General features: G+C 39.3%; 1 protein-coding gene across 5 annotated transcripts in view; it reads right to left on the reverse strand.

Annotated features, from left to right (window-relative positions):
* The window catches only part of sphkap (SPHK1 interactor, AKAP domain containing), a 236,123-nt gene that overhangs the window by 119,002 nt on the left and 92,615 nt on the right, over positions 1 to 24,506 (reverse strand). For all 5 annotated transcript variants that reach the window (XM_057838238.1, XM_057838236.1, XM_057838233.1 and 2 more), the window contains exon 2: positions 4,206 to 4,269. In XM_057838238.1, coding sequence (XP_057694221.1) covers positions 4,206 to 4,269 — 64 coding nt within the window. The remainder of the gene's footprint in view (positions 1 to 4,205; positions 4,270 to 24,506) is intronic.

Raw genomic sequence — 24,506 nt, forward strand, 5'->3', positions numbered from 1 at the left:
TGTTTTTGGATATACCGTATTGGCCCGAATATAACACGGCCCTGATTATAAGACGACCCCCTCTTTTTCAACACTTAAGTTTGAAAAAAGACTTTTTGAACACCAAATTAATTTTTATACAGAAAATAACTACAGTACATCCAAAACAAATGATTATAACAATATATTTGAGAGAAAAAGCATGTTATTTTGCCTCATTCAAATCTTAATATCTGAACATTTAAATATCTAAACTAAATTGCAATCACATTCGTAAATGAATGGCTTCTGGTTTTTGAAATGTAAATAAACCAATGTATTGTGATAAAACAACAAAATTGCATAAACTGCATCAAACATCAAAGGGAAGTCTAACTGTAACTGTAGTTTTGAAACAAATCTGAATAAGGAAAAACAATGCAATAAAATAATGCAAACTGGTTAAACCTGAGAGTAGCTGAGATCTGTCATGACAGAACATTGCTTCAATGATATCTGGCGTCGTGAATGGGTATGACGTCTAGACCGCAAATATAAGACGACCCCCTCTTTTTCATTCTTATTTCAACGCAAAAAACACCGTCTTATATTCGGCCCAATACGGTAACAGAGTCAAAAATGAGCCGTGAACGCATAATGCATCTGGGAAGTGCTGATGGAGAAAAGCTTAAAGCTTTTTCGAACAAAGCCTAGAAAAAACTTTGTCGGAGTGTCATGAAATGCATGACTTTAGATGGGACTAAATGCATGCCAGCAGAATAGCATTCAGCAACAACAATTAATTTACAAAAATAGATACTTTTGGATATATTTTAAAACAAACACAAGGCCCGGACTGTGCAGCAATTGTACTTTGGTATCATCACTTCCTCAGGAAAATAAACAAAAAACATAAACAAATACATAAAATATACAGTACTAGGTATCTGATCAAAACTAAACAGCGAAGGGTAGTTATTTTACTAAATCAAATGTATTTTGTTGCAGCTTTATAGTAATTTATATGATATTAAGGGCTCTAACTAATGCTAAGTATAATTTTTTTTTTTTGCGAGATCATTTTCCAAAATCGTTGCAGTTGTGTGCGTTGTTAATTGCGGTGTTGCTATGATGTTTTCTTTTGTTCTGTTTTTTTGTCAGTGATAGCTGAGAAGTCCCAATTGTAGTGCTCATCGAAAGTAATGAGAGTTGGTGATGAGCTCAAGATAAACCACAAAGCAACTATACCAAACCAGGGAAGTAGTTATTCGTTGACTTCAGGCCAAAACCTCTTTTTAAATTATAGTCAGTTTTAAAATTTGAAAATATTGATACTACTGATCAGTCCCCAAGTTGTTAAGCTATTTTTTGCTGAATAATTGACCTACATAAAGTGTTGAAAATGGTTTGCTCCCTAATGATGTGATGTCAATGACTCAACAAGCATAGCATTTTATGTCAGTTTCCTAAAAAGTGATGGTTTTAGAAATATGACGATTCCACCCAATACAAGTGAAATGCCTGTGTGTGACATTTTGAGAATGACTGGAAAGTGACTGTGTTGTTGATGCTTGAGGATGTGTCATTCTCCTATGAGACAGAAACACATTCTCCTCTGACTCTTCGACAGGTGAGTGATGGGCTAAAAAAAAATGAAAATGGGTCAGAGACAGGATAGTAAAAACTAACTTTAAAAATATAACAAGGATTTTTATTGACTTGTTGCGTCATTTTGATAAAATAATGACAGATAATTAAACGATTGTTATTGTTAGCGTAAGAAAGCTGGTTCAAGAATAGGCCTGGCGGTGTAGAGAATTTATGAATGAAAAGAATTAATCAATATACAGTATATTTTTTGCAGCGATTGAGACACATGAAGAGAGACAGAGAAGTGCCTTGGTTTGAGACACGGGGTAATTAGCATTGTTCTGCTCCATGATGGGTGAAACCATGCAGAGAGAACAAGAGAGATGGAGAGGGAAGATGAGAGGAAATGGCAAGAAAAATCATTTATGATTCACTCCTGCTGTTCGAAGCCATGTGAGCTCCCTGGTCGGTGACATATGCAAAAATATACTAAAAAATCTCTGGAAATTCATGCAGCTTGATTTAATGAAATGCAGAAAACACATCAACAGAACTGAGACGGCATCTGGCAGAATTGACACACATTTGAAAGCTTTCAAATAGGCAAGTATGTCACTGCTATGCCTAATGCATGTAAAAATGAGGTGGATGAAACGTTTTCTTGCTAAAGGCACACACACACCAAGCAACTTCTTCAACATTGCGACCTGTGACATCAACTTGGCAGCCGTTAAAATATATTAAAAGCCGTCTTCTCCCTTCATGGGGAGTGATGTCACATTTAACACTTCATCAAATTTGAAGACACATTTTGACTCACAGCAAAGAGTACATTCAAGCTTACAGAGAAAGTTCTAACAGGTTTGAGTTTTCATAAATTCAAGAAGTCTCCCACTACTCAAACAGAAGCTGTCCTTTGGTGGGAAAAACAAAACAAAAATACACAACTTTGCATGTGAAGGTGACATTAACTCATATTACTCCAAACTAACATTCATCCCAACATGTGGTGTGATATATTGTTTTATTTATTTATTTTTTATTTATTTATTAATTGGTTTTACTTTACGATGAAACAGTTAAATATCCATTATTTGTATGGCATATCTTAGCTGACTATGGGCAGGAGGCAAGGTTCAACATGATCTGGTTGCCATCCGATTGCAGAGCACCAACATACAAACAACCATTCACACTCACATTCACACCAAAGCCAATTGGAGCAGTCCATTAACCGGCCATGCATTTTTGGGAGGCCAATTATGATCTTAGGGTGGGGAGGGAGGGGATCTGCCCTTTTTGTCCTCGTCTCCTGTCCCAAATGTTATTATTGGTATCAACAACTTGGTTTAAATACAACTAACCTAAGAGAAAACGCACAAGCAGAAGGCATTAGTACTGATTTTTCACAATGCCCTTCCCCACCTTGGTTTTCAACGCTTCACTGAAGCTTAACGGGTATCTGCACCATGCTGTTCATGTGTATGTTTTGCGCGGAAAGTTCAAGGTGGTTGCCATTTATATGATGAATGTGCCATGGTATGAATTCAAAACTACTTTGTAATTTAAATAATGATGGGTGGCATGTGATGATAGATTGCTTGTAATATAATGTACACTCATATGTAGACAACCAGCGGTCACACACCTACAGGAATTGAACATGAAAGAAAATGTGTAGCTTTAAAACCTGCCACGTTTTTTATAGTGTAAGGGTTGGGGGTCGTTTGCCAAGCTTATGATGTTTAAAGAAAAGAGGATTTGTTCCCGCAATGTTGGCAGCATCAGATTTTCTATAGAGGTCTTGGTTGGATAAAATAATAATAAAAATTTTTTAAAAATTAGGATTCAAGGGAAACTAATGCTGTGGATGATTTTCTGATTGATCATCCGCTGGTATTTTATGAGTGTCTCTCAGTCTAAGCTGTCCCATGCAAAAGTGCTGCTCGAATACCGTTTCACACTCCCCAACATGAACCCCCCAAAGGGACACTGGCTAGGCTCCAGTGATAGATTGCTGCTATTACACGTTGTAATCACCCCCACACTAAAGATAGATGGTAAAAGGGAGTTTAAAAAGGAAAAAAGGTGACCCCATGTGTGGGTAGAATGACCTATCTCTGTTTTTTTATTTTGATCAAATAAAGGGTGATAAGGCAGGTTTAAAAATTGCAATAATTAAAAACAGAGACAATCTGCATGTCATAATTTCGTCAGTGTTATTCCATTTGGAGGGAAGGGAAGGTTTTGTTTTCTTTTTTTCCCAAATGCATTTCAGTTTCTTATAAAAAAAGGAATGTAAAATGCTGTACAATTGTATGGCTTATGAACTGAAATTGCCAGTGATGATCGTCTTCTTTACAAAACAGACTTTTCATGTGCTCCAATTAAAACCTACACAGGCATTGGAAACATTTCAACATTTTTAACTATCACGGATGTGAAACCAAAAACAAACAAACAAACAAAACTACCGTTCCTTTGATGCTGAGTCAAATGACTCAGTTCATAAATTGTCATATTGTTTCATTGAAAACAAAACATGACTGTACTTTAAAAAAAAAAAAAAAAAGAAAAAAAAAAAAAAGACCAATATTGTAACCTGTGTAGGTTGTATCATGTCATATCATAGTAACAAAGGCAATAAATCCACTTACAGTTCAGTGAAGGTACGCAGCGCTGAAAACAGTGACGACAGCATTGTTTCTCCACGTTCTTCACCTGTAAAGACATTTACATTGTTTGCTAGTATAATTGCAGAATTTGTTCTCTGAAACATGTCTATTAATAGTTTCCCTTAATCCCCTCCCAAGGAAAATGGGACACAATCAGTCCGTATGTAATGTACCTAAGTAACTTTCTTGCCATATGGTTTGTCAGAGATCTCTAGCGACACATTGGCCCAAATCAGTACAGCCTATTTTTGCTGTTTGCATGCTCTAATGCTTCCTCTAATAGCCTAAAATGTGCCCAGCAAAATAAGAAATGCATGAGTGTTTGGATGTAGCTTGAATCAAAAATATCTTTTTGTACAGTCCATTATACATTTAACAGCCTGGGACCAAACTACTCTTTTTTCATCAACAAATTGCAATTTAGTTTACTCAATTCAATTGACAACACAAAAAAGAAGACGTTCAAATGTATGAACAGGATTCAAGAGGTTTAAAAACAAAACAAAAACAAAAAAATAAAACATATTTAAAGGAGAAAACAGCTGTGTGCTCCAGTGAGGGAAACAAACTTAAGACTGCATTAAAGTAGATTTAACCTGAATTGCAAAAAATTATAAACACAAAATAAATACATCCAAATGCAATATATATAAACACAATATATATACATCCATATGCAATACACTTGGCAAACATTTTAGAAATTGTGAACTCAGTAATGTCTAATGTTGTAATTCACATTCAATCAGTGCACACATTTCGACGATTGCAACATGTAAATTCACTGGTGTATGATTGTATTTAACCACTTATATGTGTGATATAACTGCGTGTGTTGTGTGTGTGTGTGTGAAGAAGTGATACTGTGCAGAGCACCAAGACACTGACACATTCTAGAAAATAATGAAACTAATAAACACATTTAAGTTTCCGAAAACTCTGGCAGAGGGTTGGTAAACACACAACTGTAATGTATCTATGATCATCACAATATTATGTTAAAGTGCCTGTGACACGAAAAAGCATGGTTATTTCATAATGCAAGCGGTGTTTTATGCTCCTGAATGAAATGGACTGCTTGGATATGTGTAGAAGCGATCGCTATATTTATTTTATTTTTTTAATCCCGCGCCACGAAAATGAGGGACTTCCAGCAACCCTCTCGAGTTGAGAAAGAGGGCGCTGTGACGTGTATGGAGAAAGGAGTCCTTCTCACTATACAGCCGTACTGTTGTATGAGAAGGTCTAAGGATTCAGCTGATTTTGCGGATTAATACGTATATTTTTCGCATACCCCAGCCAAACGGCTGCAGAAAAATCTTGCTGTATGAGGGAGAGGCGTGCGTGCCTTTTTGGGGTCTCAAAAGGTTCCCATTCACCGGTGGCTATTGGCCAAAACAAGCCCTACTACTGTGGGACCATGGGACTTACGAAGACGTGAGTAAACATCGTATTTTGTATTATGTCAAATACTGGGAACATTAGTTGTATAGAGTTCATTGTGCCTACACTTATATATTCGTCAAACCCTTTCTTTTATCCCAGACAATAGTAGGTAGTTTTATTTACCTGACATGTTTCGGCGGGCACTTCCACCTTCGTCAGAGGGTCACTGATGTTGGTGTGCGGAAGTGCCCGCCGAAACATGTCAGGTAAATAAAACTACCTACTATTGCCTGGGATAAAAGAAAGGGTTTGACAAATACTGGCAACATTTTTTTATATGTAGGTGGCTTGCATTTTGTGACATGCTCCTTGTCCCCTCGGCCGACGACCGGCGGCTTGTCGCACATCCCCCCGCTGGGAGAGCACTACTAGTATATTCATCTTATTCCCCTCTTCAAGTGCCCGGTGTTCTGTCAAATTTTCCGACCGATCAGAAATTGCAACTTTGAGTTAAAAATAGCAGCGAATACAGCGATTACAAAGAAAACACTACAAACTTTCTTTAAATAAAGGACTACTTATGTTTCATCATGGACTGGCATGGAAATGTTCAGCGGTCATTGTCCAGCTGCCTCCCCAGCGAGCTCTCCTGTCTGTAGTAGCAGAGGAACGAGCTGTAAATTGCTCTCCGCCGGGCGGTTTGCCGATCGGCAAAGACAATCGACAACCCGGTCGTCATGTGAAATAATCCGGGCTAGTTATGTGTGCTTTTCCGCTTCGAAGACTTTGAAACATCACTCGGTTCGGGTTAGCATGTCGGCTAGCTGTCACGGCTCTTGGTTTGTTTACATTCTCCGAAGCCGGGTAAGGGAAATGACATAAGCCCGATTGAGGTGGCATAAAATATCGTTTGGGAGGTCCGACAGTAAAGGTGAAGTCGACAATTTTGACCATTATGGAGTAATTTTGCCATGTCGTCTTGAATAAATGTATTTTTATTATTTTGTATTCCATTTAGCACAAGACTATTATTTGTCACGACCATGCCATTTATTTAGCTATTGGGGAAAAATACTTGGATAAAAAAATAATATCCTGTAAAAATATTGGAGTAGAGAGACTGAAACATTGACATTTTGCGGCTCTCTTCGTCACGTTTTCCTCGTTCTGAATAATAACGGGCTGACTGGTCCTTCTCAAGCCATTTATTTAGCTATTGGGTAAAATACTTGGATAAAAAGAATATCCTGCAAAAATATTGTAGAGAGACTGAAACAATGACATTTTGCGGCTCTCTTCGTTGTGTTTTCCTCGTTGTGAATAATTCCCCCCCCCCCCAATGGGCTGCATACTAAATCAGATGAAATCGTGACTCCGCTGACGTCATCCACCTGTTGGGGACGCCAGAGCCCTATAATGGTAGGCGTGGCTAACCGGCAGATTAAAAGATTTTTCGTCATCTGCGCTTTGCTAAATTGTTGTATATAGTCAAATCGTCTCAAAATATGATTCTAATTCACCTAATAATCCTATTTAAGACTTTTTTTCTCCTGTCGTATGCACTTTGAAGTCACAGGATGTCATGGGAATAAGGTTCTTAAACACAATCATGTTACTTTGTCTTCTAAGGCAGACCGCACACACAAAAAATGTATTAAATATTCTGCGAATTCTCATCAAATGAACATACGCTGCCTTATTCTGTATTTACATGCAAACCTGATTATTGTCAATTAACAGGTCATTCCACTAAAATGCATTCCGTTTATAGTTTTGCTTATAGTTTTGCTGTTTTTCATTGCATAGCCCCAGACATACTTCAGATTATAAATACTTCCCTCCAAACAGGAGAGTTTCCTCAGACTTTAAAAACTGCAGTAATAAAACCTCTCCTAAAAAAACCTAATCTGGATGCCTCAACCATTAGTAATTACAGGCCAATATCAAATCTGACATTCCTGGGGAAAATTATCGAAAGGGTTGTGTTTGAACAGATCCAGACTTTAATGATCCAAAACAATCTTTTTGACTCATTTCAGTCTGGATTTCGGCCACAACACAGCACCGAGACCGTGCTTATCAAAGTCCTAAATGATATTCGTCGGAATACCGATGCAGGCAAATCATCTGTTCTGCTACTATTGGATCTCAGCGCCGCATTTGACACGGTTGATCACAACATACTACTCAGCAGATTGGAACAGTGGGTAGGGCTTACTGACACTATTCTTCAGTGGTTCACATCCTATTTACATGATAGGGATTTCTTTGTGTCAATCGGAAATTATCAGTCAGAACGAACCAAATTCACGTGTGGAGTCCCTCAAGGGTCAATTCTTGGACCACTCTTATTTAACATCTATATGCTTCCGTTAGCTCAGATAATGGAACAGTATGACATCTCCTATCACGCCTATGCAGATGACACACAACTGTACATTTCTGTGTCCCCACATGATTATAGTCCCTTAGTCTCCCTGAGTAAATGCATTCATCAAATCAATGAATGGATGTGCCAGAATTTTCTCCAGTTAAATGTGGGGAAAACAGAGGTGATCATTTTTGGGCCAAAAAAGGAAAGGTCAAAGATAAGCAGCCAACTTAGCACAATGTCACTTACAGCTACAAATCAAGTCAGAAACCTTGGCGTAATTATTGACTCAGACCTAAAATTTGATAGCCATCTAAAGTCTGTCACTAAATCCGCTTATTACCACCTAAAAAATATAACCAGAATTAAGGGGCTTCTGACTCAACAAGACATGGAAAAACTTATGCATGCATTCGTTTTCAGCAGATTGGACTACTGCAACGGTATATTTACAGGTCTTGATAAAAAATCAGTCAGGAAGCTGCAGCTAGTACAGAATGCTGCAGCCAGAGTCCTCACAAATACAAGGAAGCTGGACCACATTACACCGGTTTTGAAATCGCTACACTGGCTTCCAGTGAGTCAAAGGATAGACTATAAAATACTACTGCTCGTCTACAAAACACTTAATGGCCTTGGACCAAAATACATGCTTGACTTGTTAGATTCCTATGAGACATCTAGACCCTTAAGGTCGTCTGGAACGGGTCTTCTGCATGTTCCAAGAACAAGAACCAAGCAGGGTGAGGCAGCATTTAGTTATTATGCTCCTCACCTCTGGAACAAGTTACCCGAAGGTCTGAAGTATGCTCAAACCGTTAGCTCATTTAAATCAGGGCTAAAAACGCTTTTGTTTAGCACTGCATATCCATAACTGTCTATATATTTCAATCTACCTGCCTTCTATTCCTCTTGTGCTTATCTCCATTGCTGATTTCAATGATTATTATTAGTAGTAGTTTTTGCTTTATTTCTATTTTTGTTTTATTTTTATTTATTTATCTTTATTCTGTGATTAAATGCGATCTTTTGTCTTGGTTTTTACGTTGTGTTGATTTAAATGTGATTTTTATGGTTTTCATGTGATGTAAAGCACTTTGAATTGCCTTGTGTTGAATTGTGCTATATAAATAAATTTGCCTTGCCTTGCCTTGCCTTATATTGTTTTAGTTTTCGTACAAATTTTTCTGGGTTGTAGAACTGTGTTTCTTTTTACTAGCTGCGTAAGGTCAACATAGTAGAATCATCTTTTAGTGTGATCCAGTTCAAATTATTTCACCGGATTAGAAGATAAAGTAACACAATACACAACAACAGAAGATGATAAGAGAAAGTAAAAACCCTGCATCGGCCACATCAGAACCCTATTCATTACATTATTATTATTCCGATTTGTAGTTATAATTTAGTTGTTTTGCTATGTGTAATTGTACTTGCAGTATTTATTAAGAATTTGACATAGGTTTTTGGGCTGTGGAACGAATTAATTGAATTATAATATATTCATATGGGAAAACCCCACTCGACATACGACGTACATACGAAGTTATAAACCAGGTCCTGGAACAAATTAAATTCATATGAAAAAATAAATTCATATGAAGTGGTACCACTGTAGCTTCTTTCCAGCTGCCGTAAAGAATGATAAACCTCAAGAAGTCGCACAAAAAATTGCACTTTCAAAAACAACTTTCTTTCCTTCAACATGCAGGACTACAATCTGCGTAAAATCAGTCAAATCTGTGCAATACTTTGAATGTCCATATATTGATTTTTTTTTTTTTTTTAATAGATTTTTGTATTATCATTTTCTGACTTGACCTGCTGCACCAAAAATTTATCTTGAATATGCACTGCTGATGTCTTTTTCAAATGACAATGAAGGAACAAAAAAATTGAAAAGTCTAAAAAGTCTAAAATTGTGGACCACTCTCAAGCCAGAGACACTGTACTATACATACTGTCCTGCTTCATACTGCACATTTACATAATAGTATAGCAAATGCTAATGTCAAACAAGGTTAATGAACCACTCTGCTATGTGAAACCTACTATATTGACACATGTTTGTTCACATCCATGGTTTTCACACATGACAGCTGTGACATCCCAGCCATGTCTCAGGTGTTAGGCTTGGGTGGTATGACAAGACATCTGGGCTTGTGAGATGAGACGGAATCACTAATGATGATAAGAGTGCTTTAGCACATGCATACCATGGAGTGGGGTTGGGTTCGGATGTGTTTGTTTCTGGGGTTTAAAATACTGCAAAAATGGCATTGAAATCCTTTAGCATCATCGTGCGCTTTAATTGAAGTTTTTAAATTAACCGGTTTGCACCCAATTTATCTCTTACATTACAATATACTTGTATGCTGCCAGTGAGAACTTTTGGGAGCCAGTCCATGACGTCCCACAGGGCACTGTACTTTAACCATTTTGTTCCAGTAGTGCATTCATGCATACTATGGACCAGTGTTTTTTTTCTGGCAGCCCTTTTCATCTTCGTCTTATTCTTAGTTTTTTGGACGACAATGCTTATTAGTCACAGTCATATTTTAGTCTCAAAATGTGTTTTTCTTTGTCTAGTTTTTGTTGACGAAAACTTAAACTAAAACTACAAGAAATTAATGTTAATAAAAATGTTTGGAGAATTGCAAAAATGTACTCCAAAAATAAATAAATAAATAAATAAAGGTTTCTAACTATTTCGAATAAGCATTGACAGACGAGCACATAGTTTAGCGTCCACAAGGACAATGCCAACTTGGTAATAATACACACAAAGCCATAGAACAGTACATTTTCTTCAATTGTGTATACCCACCTGGGCGCCACGAGCAGTGTCTAAAAAAAGTTGTCCGAGAGTTTAATAATAGGATGCTCACTGTTAGCATTAGCCTAATGCTTACACAAATTATATGCTAACTCTATGAGTTACACTTAGTGTGTGATGATCACTCAGTACAGACCTTAAAGGCTAAATCAACATTGCATATTCTCTCTGGCCAAGATAAGAAAATAAATCTTATTGTGTGTGCAAGCCTGCTTGGAGACTGGTGACAACACACTGGTGGGGCGCAGTACGCCTCATGAGTGACAAACAGACACTGCCACGATGCAGACTAACATGATTTAAAACGTATTAGTTGATGAAATATTTTCGTTATCGTCATAGTAAAGTCATACTATTACTACGAGAAAAAAAGTCCAACTGTTACTACGAGAAAAAAGTTGTACTATTACGTAGCGGTAATGCTGTGCCTCCATTAAAATTTTGAAAGCATCTTGTGTTTTGGAATCACTTTTACAAATAAGGAAACGGAAATCAGATCACACACAAATGAACTTTACATCATATCCAAGCTTTTAAAATGTTATGATTTGATACACTTCAAGACTGTTCAGATGATGCACAAGGCCCACTCAAATTGTCTTCCGTCTAACCTACAAATTCGTCTCCAAGTGAGGGAATCCAATTATGACTTGAGGGAGCAGATTGTTTACTTATCGCAAAGTTAGAATTACCTTAAAATCATTTTCGGTCACTAACATTGGCGCTCGCCTCTGGAATGCCATTGACACTGCACTGACCAGCATACAATCACTGGCTGCCTTCAAAAGGGCATAGATGGACAGCATTTTGAGTCACTACCATGAATAACCTCAATACAATAACACTATTGCCACCAACAAAGACACAACATAGTGTTCCCACTACAAATAAATGATAGGAATGTCAGGGACAAAGATTAAGTCACAACATGGCATGCCCTAAAAATAAGCCCCGTAGTAAATGCAGAACATTAACTGCTCTCATATGTGCACGCTGCCCATTGATCTGAATTGAAACATCGGTATAGAATGGAGTTGCTAAACTGGTCGCTGAGTTCTCTGGACAGAATTTTTTCAACAATGCGACCTACATCGAACCAACGCCCATGTCCGGCCAACGCCTTCACGTCTGGATATACGGAGGATGGCTGGGGGAAGTGGAGGCCCATATGCTTGACGGCTCTTCAGATCGAGGATGTGGAAGATCTTTTCATTTTTGGCTCACCGCTGGCTCTCGCCCTCCTGCTGCTTATTGGCGCACTTTGGATGCACAGTTTCTCGGTGAAAGTGATGCGGCAACACAGAGAAGCAATGAAGATTGCTCGCAACGTCGGCAACGCTGTCAATGCGGCGTGCGTCACCCTCAAAAAGGCCTGTGATGATTTGTCCCAGGTGAAGATGGACCAAGCAGCATCAAGTGTTGCTGCCGCTCAAATGGTGACGAAAATTATTACGGAGATCCGGGACCAAGAGAGGCTCGCTTGCGAGTACCAGGCCTGAGCGGACTGCGGCGGAGGTGGGCCTCCATGACTCCCTCGGCTATTCCTCCCTACACAAATCTGACAATAGCCCTAATCGATGAACTCACAACTGATCCACAACTTTACCTAAGTTTTATGGCCAATCAATAACTTTTGGGAAGAAAATTCATGTGAAGACAAAAAAAAAAGCACATGTGCAATGCCTACTCTATCATGTTTTGATTGTGCGTCCTTGGCTGCAGGGGACGGGACTTTATTAGCATATCCTTCTCCCGTCAGCCCTTGTCTTTTCGGTTCTTTCTTTCTTCGGGTTAATTATATCACATCTTGTAACTGTCAATGATACCGATGATGATGATGACAACAAATACATTAAATAAATAAATAGATAAGAAGAAATCCTTCATATTTTGGCTCATCTACATTAAATCATTATCAATAGAATGATTTCTACACTTTGTCGTAGCTCTCAGCTACGTAATAGCTTTACGACGTAAGTGACTTAATAGCGAATTGGGATAATATTGGGCATCTCCTGAGTCTATATTTTAGAATATTATTATGCTTCGCCATAGCTCCCAGTTAAGGTACATGTACGTAAAGTGCGTAGAGGTTTAATATATGTAATAATATGACTTCTTTTCTCGTAGTACCAGTACGACTTTAATCTCTTTGTCCTTTTTTTTTCTTCTCCTTTATTTGGTTCTAATCCTCCGTCGTAGTAATGAAGGTGTGACTGCCATAATTTTCGATAGTTTAGGGTGACCATATTTTTATTTACAAAAAAAGAGGAAACTCGGCCCGGCCTTAAAGTGTGCCTCCTCCTTCTGGATAGAAAAATTTGGTTTTATTTAAAAAAAAAAAAAAAATTACAGCCATATAGTATATAACCAAAGACACAAATTGGAAATTCTCAGAGGTTAATCAACAGGCTTTAATATTCCTAAAAAAAAAAACAATTGAACAATAAAAATGAAAAAAAAAAAAAAAGTTAAAAAAAAAAAAAAAATTACAGCCATATAGTATATAAAGAAAGACACAAATTGGAAATTCTCAGAGGTTAATCAACAGGCTTTATTCCTAAAAAAAAATAATCGAACAATAAAAATGAAAGGGAAAAAAAAAAAAAAAAAAAGAGTTTAAAAAGGTTGAAAAAAAAAATTTTTTTTAATTACAGCCATATGGTATATAACCAAAGACACAAATTGGAAATTCTCAGAGGTTAATCAACAGGCTTTAATATTCCTAAGAAAAAAAATAATCGAACAATAAAAATGAAGAAAATTTAAGAAAGAGTTTAAAAAGGTTGAAAAATTAAAAAAAAAAAAAAAAAAAAGAAGAATATAATGTAGACCCATGGAAATGTAGTCCATTTAATACACACACACAGTACACAGGTTATGTGCCAACTAAATTTTTTTCTAAATTTCTATTATGACGATTGTCATTGACAAATTGTTATTCCCACTCAATTGTTATTCTCATTCAATGTTCTAGATTGCATGCAAACAATAACCAAAATAAATTGACAAACCTTTCAACCAGTGTGATTCCAGCGTGGTAGAAATGTAACAATCATGGGCAGCGCTACGATGCAACACCAAACGGGATTTTACAGATCACACCAATACAAAGCCCCGACAGAAGTGTTCATACCAATAGCCTGTGAGCTCCTGCCTTGACGAAGATTTGTTTGTGAATGAGAATTGACAGTTGATGCCATGATAAAGCCAGTCTGTGACTGAGCACACGCGTGTAAATTTGCATCCAAAGTAAAATAAAGGTATATTCGACTTAATTGGGTATATGAGCATTTAATTATATATGTATTGATCGCAATAAAAGTCATAACAACTGGGCAGGCTCTCTGGGACATGTCACAGGCAGCGCAGTACCGTAGTATTCTGTGCAACGCGTCAGTCAATTATAACATACGCTAATTGGTCCCGTGAAAAATAATGAAAACCGGACATTTTCATGAATTTATAAAACCCCGCCAGACGCCCCGGACAGGATACGAAAAGTGGACATGTGCGGGCAAAAGAGGACGTTCGGTCACCCTACTATTGTTACCCAAGGTTAACACTGTGTAACTGCGCTGTGCTATTGACAATTTCTTTTTTTTTTTTTCAAGGACATTTTACTAAATGAAATCTTGGAACCTTTGGAAACGTGTAATCCTCTAATCCCAGTTAATGCCAAGGACAGTTTTTTTCCCCCACCAACTTTAGGTTAGACGATTGCAACCCTGTATAATTAAACTACTGGAGAACATCTGTGAAGATGCTCCATAAATATTCTGCAAAAACATTTTGTATTGAAATTAAGAACGTTCAATCCCTCAAAGCTCCAAATGTGCTAATGCTGGGAAAGAAAAGGACATTTTTTGAAAAGCATCATGAAATTTCTGGCTTCAAGCTCTTAACATTAAGTTCTACAAACACAAAAATCTAAAGCTTTGGTTATCAAGCTTCTATAATGGTAAGCATCATTTATTAGTGGTAATGACAAAATCAGGTCGGCAGCTCATTGTTGGTCAATAAATGTGGTTGCACTTCAGGGAATTTTTGTGCTCATTGGGATTAAGCTTTTGCCTGCTCTGTAAACACGGCTGGCTAAACATTTCAATCTAGATTAATTTTGATAATTCTGAGTGGTTAGCACGTCTGCCTCACAATTCTGGAATCAAGAGTTCAATCCTGGGCTCAGGCTTTCCCTGTGTGGCGCTTGCATTTTCTCCCCGTGCCTGCGTGGGTTTTCTCCAGGTACTTCAGTTTGACCCTACATCCAAAAACATGTGTAACCGTGCGGGCAAGGCAACAACAATGAGGAAGCAGAGGTGGTGGCACAGTGAACAAATTATTTCTTTTGGTGAATTTATTTTAACAATAAAAAAAAAAAAACATGTTTTAATCAAACTCCTTAAAATCATTCAGTGAATAAATGTGAAAAAAGACAAAATCATAACGCAAACCCAATCAGAAAGCTAAAATTTTAAAGGGAGCCTAGTCAGTTGGTGATGTAATTAAAGGGAGACCTGACTAAAGGGAAACTTAATTAAACAGCCTTGATTAAACAGAAGATGACCAGAAGCCATTCTTGTCCCAGGTGCTCACTGCTTGCACGCAGCCAGCTCCGCTCAAAAGCTGGCTTCTAGGGCCCCTTTCCCTTCTACAGGTCTTGTCTTTCACCGGCAACATTCTGCAAACAACCTGGCTCATGCCCAGGTGTTGTGCATGAGCCAATTCATAGAGCATGATGGAGGAGAGGCAGTGAAATGGTCATTAGGCATTCAAGACCATAGGAAAATTGGGCACCCTAACTTTCCACCTGGTTACATCTGCCCCCCAAATAAATATGTGTCCCAACGATTCGCAAACTTATTACGACCAGGGACGAAAGATCTCACTAACTGAGCTGCTAGTGCCCTGAATCCGAGAGGCAGCAGCCCCATTCCCCTCACCATGGACCGATACAGTGAGGTGCTCTCTCAGATGTGGCTCGACCAAATGGGGCAGTCTGTAGAATGGAATGGTCCTGATTAACTGGCTCTCTGGGTGTGGATGATAGACTGACCGCTTCCCTGACCAGCAACACAGCTCCAGCACCCAACTCTTCCTCCTCATCATCAAGATCACAAGGGTCTTTGACAGTTTTTTGTTTAGGCCAAACTGCGTGGTCCACTTCTACAGCAGGAAGGGCAGGTTTCAGGGCAGTTCGATGGACTTGCTTCTCCTGATGGAGCCAATCCACTGGGGCAATGGAGTAAACCACGCCACCTGGACCAGCAGCCTTCCCCACCTGGTAGATAATTGAAATGTAGGAATCTTGAATTTTTCTGAGACTGAAACCCACGTCACGCAGATACACTTGTTGCCCCTTCTTTAATTAATGGTTCACACAGGGGCTTGCTGTCATGTCTCTCCTTCCTTTGTTGGGCTGCAGAGTTCAAACAGTGCTTGACGACACCCATGGCCAAGTTTCAGCGTCGCCGATGCTCTGCTACCCAGTCGGACATTCTCCCTGCTTCCATTTCTGATAGCTTCCCCAGAAGGAAAACAACAGGTAAGTTTGGCTCTTGTCCGAACATCAGTAGATGGGGTGTCTCACCAGTAGACTGATGAGAGGTGGCATTATAATGAAAAACCAACTGTGGAAGGTGATTGGGCCTGTTCCTCTTCTCATCAGGCGGAAGGGTGCACAGCAGATTATGCAGGGTGTGCTTGAACTTTTCACATTGGCTGTTGCCCTCCGGGTGATAGGGCGTGGTGCGACTCTTCTGGATTCCATAGAGGGCACACAGCTGTTGGACCAAAGCACTCTCAAAGTTCCTTCTTTGGTCGGAGAGTATTCGTGCTGGGATGCCAAATCGATAGAACCACTCCCTGACTAATGTCGTTGCCACTGTGTGGGCTTTCTCATCGCGGGTGGGCACCACCTGCCTGAACTTTGAGAAAACATCCGTCATAATCATCACCAGCTCACGTCCATCGAGGGCTGGTTCCAGCAGTGTAAAATCCATTTCGAGCACTTGATTTAGTCTTGCTGTCATTATATGCCCCAGGGGAGCATGGATTTTGGGCTGGTTGCTTTTAGCCACAGCACAGCGCTCACCATTCCTTAATGGTGTGATCCATCCCTGGCCAACAGCAACGCTGCCGCACCACCTCTGTTGTCCGATGGATCCCTTGATGGCCATGGTTCTAGTGCATCTCCCGCAACACCTCTTCCTGCAGGCTTTCCGGTAACAGCAGCTGGAAGACCTCTTCACCACCATCTGGCCTCAGCAGGCGAAGATACAACAGCCCCTCCCTCTGCACAATCTACTGCCACTGCTTCACAAGACCCCGTGCTTGAGTAGTCAACTTCTCCTGTTCTGCCCGACTTGGCACTCTTTGCTGGCTCCAGTAATTTAGAAAGGCCGCAATGGGAGGGTCCAATTGCTGGAGGATGCTCAAGTCCTCTAGGCTGCAGGATGGGAGGGATGCCTCTGGTAGATGCTGACCCACATGCTCTTCGAGGGACTGAGGAAGCTGAGTGCCAGATAGGTAGCACTCTAGCTGGCTTTCGATTGGACAGGCACTTCGTTGTCTGGAAAGAGCATCTGCATTCTTATTAATATGCCCTGGACGTTACCTCACTCTGTAGTCAAAGATTGACAATTCGGCAATCGGCAATGGTAGGCTGATTGAACACTCTCAACTAGGGGTCCCCAACCTTTTTTGCACCACGGACCGGTGTGATTTGGGTCTTTTTTTCACGGACCGGTGTTCTGTCAAATTTTGCACCCTTATAAAATTTTGCTCCCAAAGCTTTTGTGGTGGTGAAAAAAGCCCTCTTTTATATTCAGTTGGACTCTCAATGTTATCCAGTGGTGCTAAAAAACTATTTACATCATAAACATACATGTGCAACACAGAAATGGCGTAAATTAATGCTTAACGACACGGCGAAGTCGTTAAGTGAGAGGGCTACGTGCAGTTGTTGTGTGCACCTAACATGGCAAACGTAAGTTAATATTCCTTTCTTTAAAGACAGTTTGTAGTGTGCACTTTGGAATCGCTGCATTCGCGGTCCTTTTTAACGTTACACGCATGCCAACTTTGTCAGAACACTGGCAATGTGCGCCAGAAAAATACAGCAAATATAAAATAGCATTTGTTTTTAGCCCCGTCGTGTTAAGTGCAGGGAAAAATACAACACACCCGCTGAATCAGTGGGAGGCCTGAGTTTGTTTCGTTGAGATGAGATGGTCCCGAGATGCGAGAGTGAGAGAAGCTAGCATCACAAATACACGATGTTGGAAACTGTTGCACAGTTTTCAGCGCGCTCGTAGCGATGTCAGGATATTCCAAAATGACTTTAATCCAGAACTTTGGTAGAGTTGTTATCTCGAATGTACGTTTAAGGTCGCCGTGATTTGCTATCTCTACAAGCTGATATTCCTGTTGCACAGACATGCTAATATCACTCGGTTTATTCACATACGGGTCACGAATTCACTCCTTCGCAGTTCGTGGGTCTTTAGTGATTGGGAAGTAGCATAAATTTTGTTTTCTTCGAGGTTGTAGGCACATCTTCTGGCTCATCAGGTTCCCTTTTCCCCGTACAAAGTCTGTCCAAAGACGTTTGTTATTCAGTCATTCTAGTGTGGGGGCTAATTATTTCCGGGAAGAAATGTGATTGGCGACGACCTACGTCATACGTTGTTATCGAATCCAAGCGCGCATAGATATACAAAACGAGATTTAGTGCTAACAGCCCAATCAATGCATTTCTATGACGACCTCCAATCCTGTAGTTGTATATCTAGAGTAGACAGGGATATTGGTGTGGTAAGCGGCACAGGCAAAAGTCAATCGGCCAGAATGCAGTCGTTAATAAATTATTTATTATTTCTGCGCGGCCCGGTACCAAATGGTCCGCGGCCCGGTCGTTGTGGACCCCTGCTCTAAACTGTCCGTAGGTATGAGTGTGTGCGAGAATGGTTGTTCATCTCGTTGTGCCCTGCGATTGGATGGCTGATTTCAGGGTGTACCCCGCCACCTGCTCATAGTTAGCTGGGATTGGCTCCAGCTCCCCGTGACCCTCGTGAGGAGAAGCGGCTCGGAAAATGAAAGACTGAATGAACTCTCATCCCATCTCACCTTTACGCGTGTCTCTTTTTACTGCCTCCAGTTTTCTTATGCATGTCATCTGTGCATTGTTCATTTCAGAAGTGTGTTTTTTTCAATCGCTTTGCTCCGCCTCCAGTTGTCTTAACAACAACAGCCATACAACACCATTGGTTTATCAGAAAAGCAGAGAAGGTGAGTGCGCGCTCATTTTCATGACACGGGACACCACCCTAAAAACAGGCTAAATTAGGCTTAAAAATGAGGTGGGAAGTATTCGCTAATTTTTGAGAATGTTGGGGAAGTGTATGCACAGTTTTTATGACACAAAGGAACCATTTTAAATGGGGGGGGGGGGCGGGGTGCATGTGTTCTTTAATGACGCTACACATTTTCATTAGACGGGCGTTATTGATTTCTGGAAGTTATTGATTCTGGTAAAATGAAAGTAAACTGTGAGACCTATGTTCGTAACTAATGGATATTTAGACCAGGTTTTGCTAATCTTAAGAGTTTGGGATGTGGAGAGACAGTACTGACTCTTTCACACAAATAAGCAGCAGGCTTCTTTGCATTCCCTTTAAACACCATTGTTTTTTATGCTGGTTGTTCTCTCCCCGACGGACAGAGAAACTGGTTTTCGCAGTGAAAGGTCGATACCCGCATGTAATAAGGAAGAATTCTATGAGGAACAATATGCTTGCGTCGAATTTCAGGCCTGAGTTCATGGGTGCAGTGTAGGACAACAGGGCCCTGTGTGTGTATGCTAATTTTCCATAGGTACTCTTTTCATGCAGATATCACAGTACAGTACAATTGGCCTAGTACCAAAGTGTGACACAAAGAAAAATACAGGATTAACCAACAAAATGAGAAGTTAAATCAAGCAAAAAAGATGCGTGAATGATAGGTAGAGGGCCAGCGATAGATGCACTGACATTTTCCAGCCATCACCATGGTCCACAGAGTGTGGTCTCTCTTTGCCCATGGGCACCACTGCTTCTGGCAATTTTTGTGCACTGATGTAGAATATACAGTAGGCCTGCTGAGATTAGCCTTACATTTATTTACAGAGGAACCTAAGGTAGCACAGACAAAGTTTTCAAGAAATTGAAGCAGTGCCTCGAGCAGATTTTTGATCTCTTGGTCAAATCAGGAATGACAGGGCATGCTTGAATGGGTGCAAGGTCAGATAAAATGTAAGCAGCAGCACTATCCGTGTCCATGTACCTTCCTCTGATGGACAAAAGGAGATTACAAATTCTGGTAAAGTAAAAAGTGGAAGACGTTTGCATGGATTTAGATTCAAGATTTGATGGCTCTTTGTTCTACATAAATTATCCTGAAACTCTGTTCAACATTTGAAGGCTGAATTTCCCAAAAAAGGGAATAAAAATGCTGTTTCAGGTGAAATTTTGCATGAGATTCCATTCTATTTACACACTACTTTTAGCTACATGACAAAATATTAATAATAATCGTAACATAATAAAACATAACATATAAATAAAAGTAATACCACAATGCATTGCAATGTGAATAAATGTGAATAATGAGCAATAGAGCATCAGTCAAAATTGTTTTCATTTTCTATCATTTTTAATATTTTTCTTACAGCCCGTTATGGTTATGTGTACTCAGTAAAGTGGCTTTTATGTTTATGTTCAGAGTTGAGCCTGTTTTCAACCTTATACATATCTTTTGTACGTAATGCTCTAAATGAGAACTGGCTTTTTGCTGTATACATTGGATTTCCTTTAAATGCACTATCCATAAATTAAAATGTCTCTATGTGATAGCTGGCACACTTTCACAGATGCTTTCATTTTATAAATTTGGGATATATTTCACATTTAAGTAGTCATTAACATCGTTCCCCCCTCACTTCAGTGCCTTAGCATGTCTCTTCCTATTCCCTACTGTGTACGTTCTACATATTTGATAACCTGGTGTGTGATTGCCTTCACATTTCAAGTGAACATTTTGTTCTGCTTGCAATTCACAATATAAAATGATGTTGGAATGCTCCCTTTCAGAGACACTGTACTGTACTGTACTGTACTGTACTGTACTGTACTGTACTGTACAGAGGCTCTTCCCAAACAAAGTGCTGCGCCTGATTATTTTGGGATAAGAGATTTAAAAATATGCTGTAGGAAATTATCTAATGTTACCTCAGACTAAGTAAATTTATTGTGATTTTAGATCGTGAAAAATTTTAGATAGATTTCTGTGAGAAACTGTAAGTATACATACTGTATGTCCTCGATCACATTGTTTGATTTTTAAAGAATTTATTTGCAAATCATGGTGGAAAATAAGTATTTGGTCAATACCAAAAGTTCATCTCAATACTTTGTTATGTATCCTTTGTTGGCAATAACGGAGGCCAAACGTTTTCTGTAACTCTTCACAAGCTTTTCACACACTGTTGCTGGTATTTTGGCCCATTCCTCCTTGCAGATCTCCTCTAGAGCAGTGATGTTTTGGGGCTGTCGTTGGGCAACACGGACTTTCAACTCCCTCCTCACCCCGTGGTGTCAAAATGATAACAAGAACGGGGAGCAAAAATCCCAGAACCACACGGGTGGACCTCGTGAATGACCTACAGAGAGCTGGGACCACAATAACAAAAGCTAATATCAGTAACCAAATACGCCGCCAGGGACTCGAATCCTGCACTGCCAGACGTGTCCCCTTCCTGAAGAAAGTATACGTCCAGGCCCGTCTGCGGTACGCTAGAGAGCATTTGGATGATCCAGAAGAGGACTGGGAAAATGTGTTATGGTCAGATGAAACCAAAATAGCGCTTTTTGGTAGAAACACAGGTTCTCTTGTTTGGAGGAAAAATAATACTGAATTGCACCATACCCACTGTGAAGCATGGGGGTGGAAACATTATGCTTTGGGGCTGTTTTTCTGCAAAGGGACTAGGACGACTGATCTGTGTAAAGAAAAGAATGAATGGGGTCATGTATCAAGAGATTTTGAGTGAAAATCTTCCATCAGCAAGGGCAATGAAGATGAGACGTGGCTGGGTCTTTCAGCATGACAATGATCCCAAACACACAGCCAGGGCAACAAAGGAGTGGCTTCTTAAGAAGCATTTTAAGTCCTGGAGTGGCCTAGCCAGTCTCCAGGTCTCAACCCCATAGAAAATCTGCGGAGGGAGTTGAAAGTCCGGGTTGCCCGACTACAGCCCCAAAACATCACTGCTCTAGAGGAGATCTGCATGGAGGAATGGGCCAAAATACCAGCAACAGTGTGTGAAAAGCTTGTGAAGAGTTACAGAAAACGTTTGGCCTCCGTTATTGCCAACAAAGGGTACATAACAAAGTAGTGAGATGAACTTTTGGTATTGACCAAAAAATTATTTTCCACCATGATTTGCAAATCAATTCTTTAAAAATCAAACAATGTGAGTTTTAACCATGTTGACAATTACAGGTCTCTCTAATTTTTTCAAGTGGGAGAACTTGCACAATTAGTGGTTGACTAAATACTTATTTACCCCACTGTATATCTTGAATAATGTGTGAATAAACTGAACTGAACACGGACCTTTAAAGGCTAATGCAACATGGCATATTTAGCCAAGAAAAGAAAACCAAACTTACCAATCAGCACCTGACATGTGGTTTACAAAAGGTAGCCTGGACTGAACTGAACACGGACCTTTAAAGGCTAAAGCAACATGGCATATTTAGCCAAGAAAAGAAAACCAAACTTACCAATCAGCACCTGACATGTGTTTTACAAAAGGTAGCCTGGAGGACACCGGTTAGTAATCGTGCATGTAGGGGGTGGGGGTGCAGCACCTCACAAGAGTGACACGACCACACACTGCTACGATGCGTGCTAACTACACATACGATAAGAAATGCCACATATTGTGAACTTATGACGGAAACTACGGGGAATTTTCATCTCGTTCTTATCTTTCAGACGAAAACTGGCATTCGTCTCATTATGTTTTAGTCTCTCAAGACAGCTCGTCATCGTCAAGTCATCGTCATGAAAGAAATTGTTCGTCGACGAAATATTTTCGTGATCGTCTTCATTGACGAAAACGACACTGCTCCGGAAATTACCCTATCACTGGAAAATAAAGCGGCGAAAGTTTGCTTCACAACAGCCAACCAGAGTCAACATTTTGTTGTTGTTTACTATTTACTACAATTTAGTAAATGTTATAATGTCATCTTAATAAAAAGATGATCTTTTGTCTAGTTTCATAGGTTTTCTATACAGATGATTATGTTTTCATTATTTATCATTAATATTTTAATTTACTGTAAATACAATGCAAAAATGAAGTTTAAAACAGCATGCAGTGAAATGCATTGAATTTAAATGCAAATTAAAATAATTGCGCAAAATTAACCAGTCTATCCACATTTATTGACATTTTTGTTTGTTTCCTATATACTAGACTCACAAAAAGAGTCCTGCAGCTGCCACAATGAAATTGTGCTTGTTCATCATTGATACAGAGTGTTGAGGATGTCATGTGCTCCTCTGCAATAGGAACAAAAACACAATCGCTGATCAATTGCTGGCACAATAACTCACAAAAGGCCGATAATTGCTTCTTTGTCTGTTATTCTGTATCGCTCTTCTACCTTATCTCATCTCCCACTTGTGTTTCACTTCCAGCCCACTCTGCCAGCGGGGAGGAGGCACAGACGCTGCTTAGCTAACACTCCTGCTGGCTCTCTGTTACTTTCACTTTTACTGACTGCAAACGGCCAAGATGTGACCGGCCACTCAATGCCTCTTCGTCACACTGTGCAATGAGAAGTGTGACACTTGCCACTTGTGTGGCATTGCTCTGTTTTTTATGTCAATTTTCAACTGTTACTTTTACAAGGTGTGTCAGTAAAGATACTTTGTCAAACCCAAACTACGAATTTTTCCCTTCAATGTTGGCCAGTTGATCAAGTATTTTTTCGACAAAGAGAAATCCATCCAGGTAAAAAGGTGTGCCAGACAATATGGGGAAAAGAAAAATGTGAATGGGAAAACTAGTTTATATATTATGGCCTTTCAACCTTTGTAATACATAATGTAAGGAACATACATATATATCATTGTTTTCATTATCATTACATATTTTACATTATTTAATTCTTTGTTTTTCTTCTACGTGTCCTGTTAAAAATAATCATCCAAACATCCTTCTATTTCTGAAGTTTCCGTTAAAACACTATCAAAAGTGTAGATCACTCAAACACAATGAATCGTAGAAAAATAAACCAAGTTTAAAAAAAAAAAAAAAAAAGATTGGTTGCCCTGCTATTTGATTAGTGGGCTATAGAAAATATACCAATGTGGAATATCTCCAAACCTAGCCAATAAATATGAATATATAATATATAAATATATAAATAGTAAATAAAATGGATTCATTCACTGAGTTAATATAAGAACTCAATGTAACAATGCTGCTTACCCAAAATCCATTTTTAAATTCATTGTTTTCTCACACACTACACCCACATTGGTACCTCGACCTATGAACCCATTGGCATACAATTGTTTTTGACATGCAACGTAAAATTTGACTCATTTGTCAAGACAGATAACGAGTCAAATT

Source organism: Corythoichthys intestinalis, chromosome 6 (assembly GCF_030265065.1).
Source record: "Corythoichthys intestinalis isolate RoL2023-P3 chromosome 6, ASM3026506v1, whole genome shotgun sequence".
Taxonomy (NCBI): Eukaryota; Metazoa; Chordata; class Actinopteri; order Syngnathiformes; family Syngnathidae; genus Corythoichthys; species Corythoichthys intestinalis.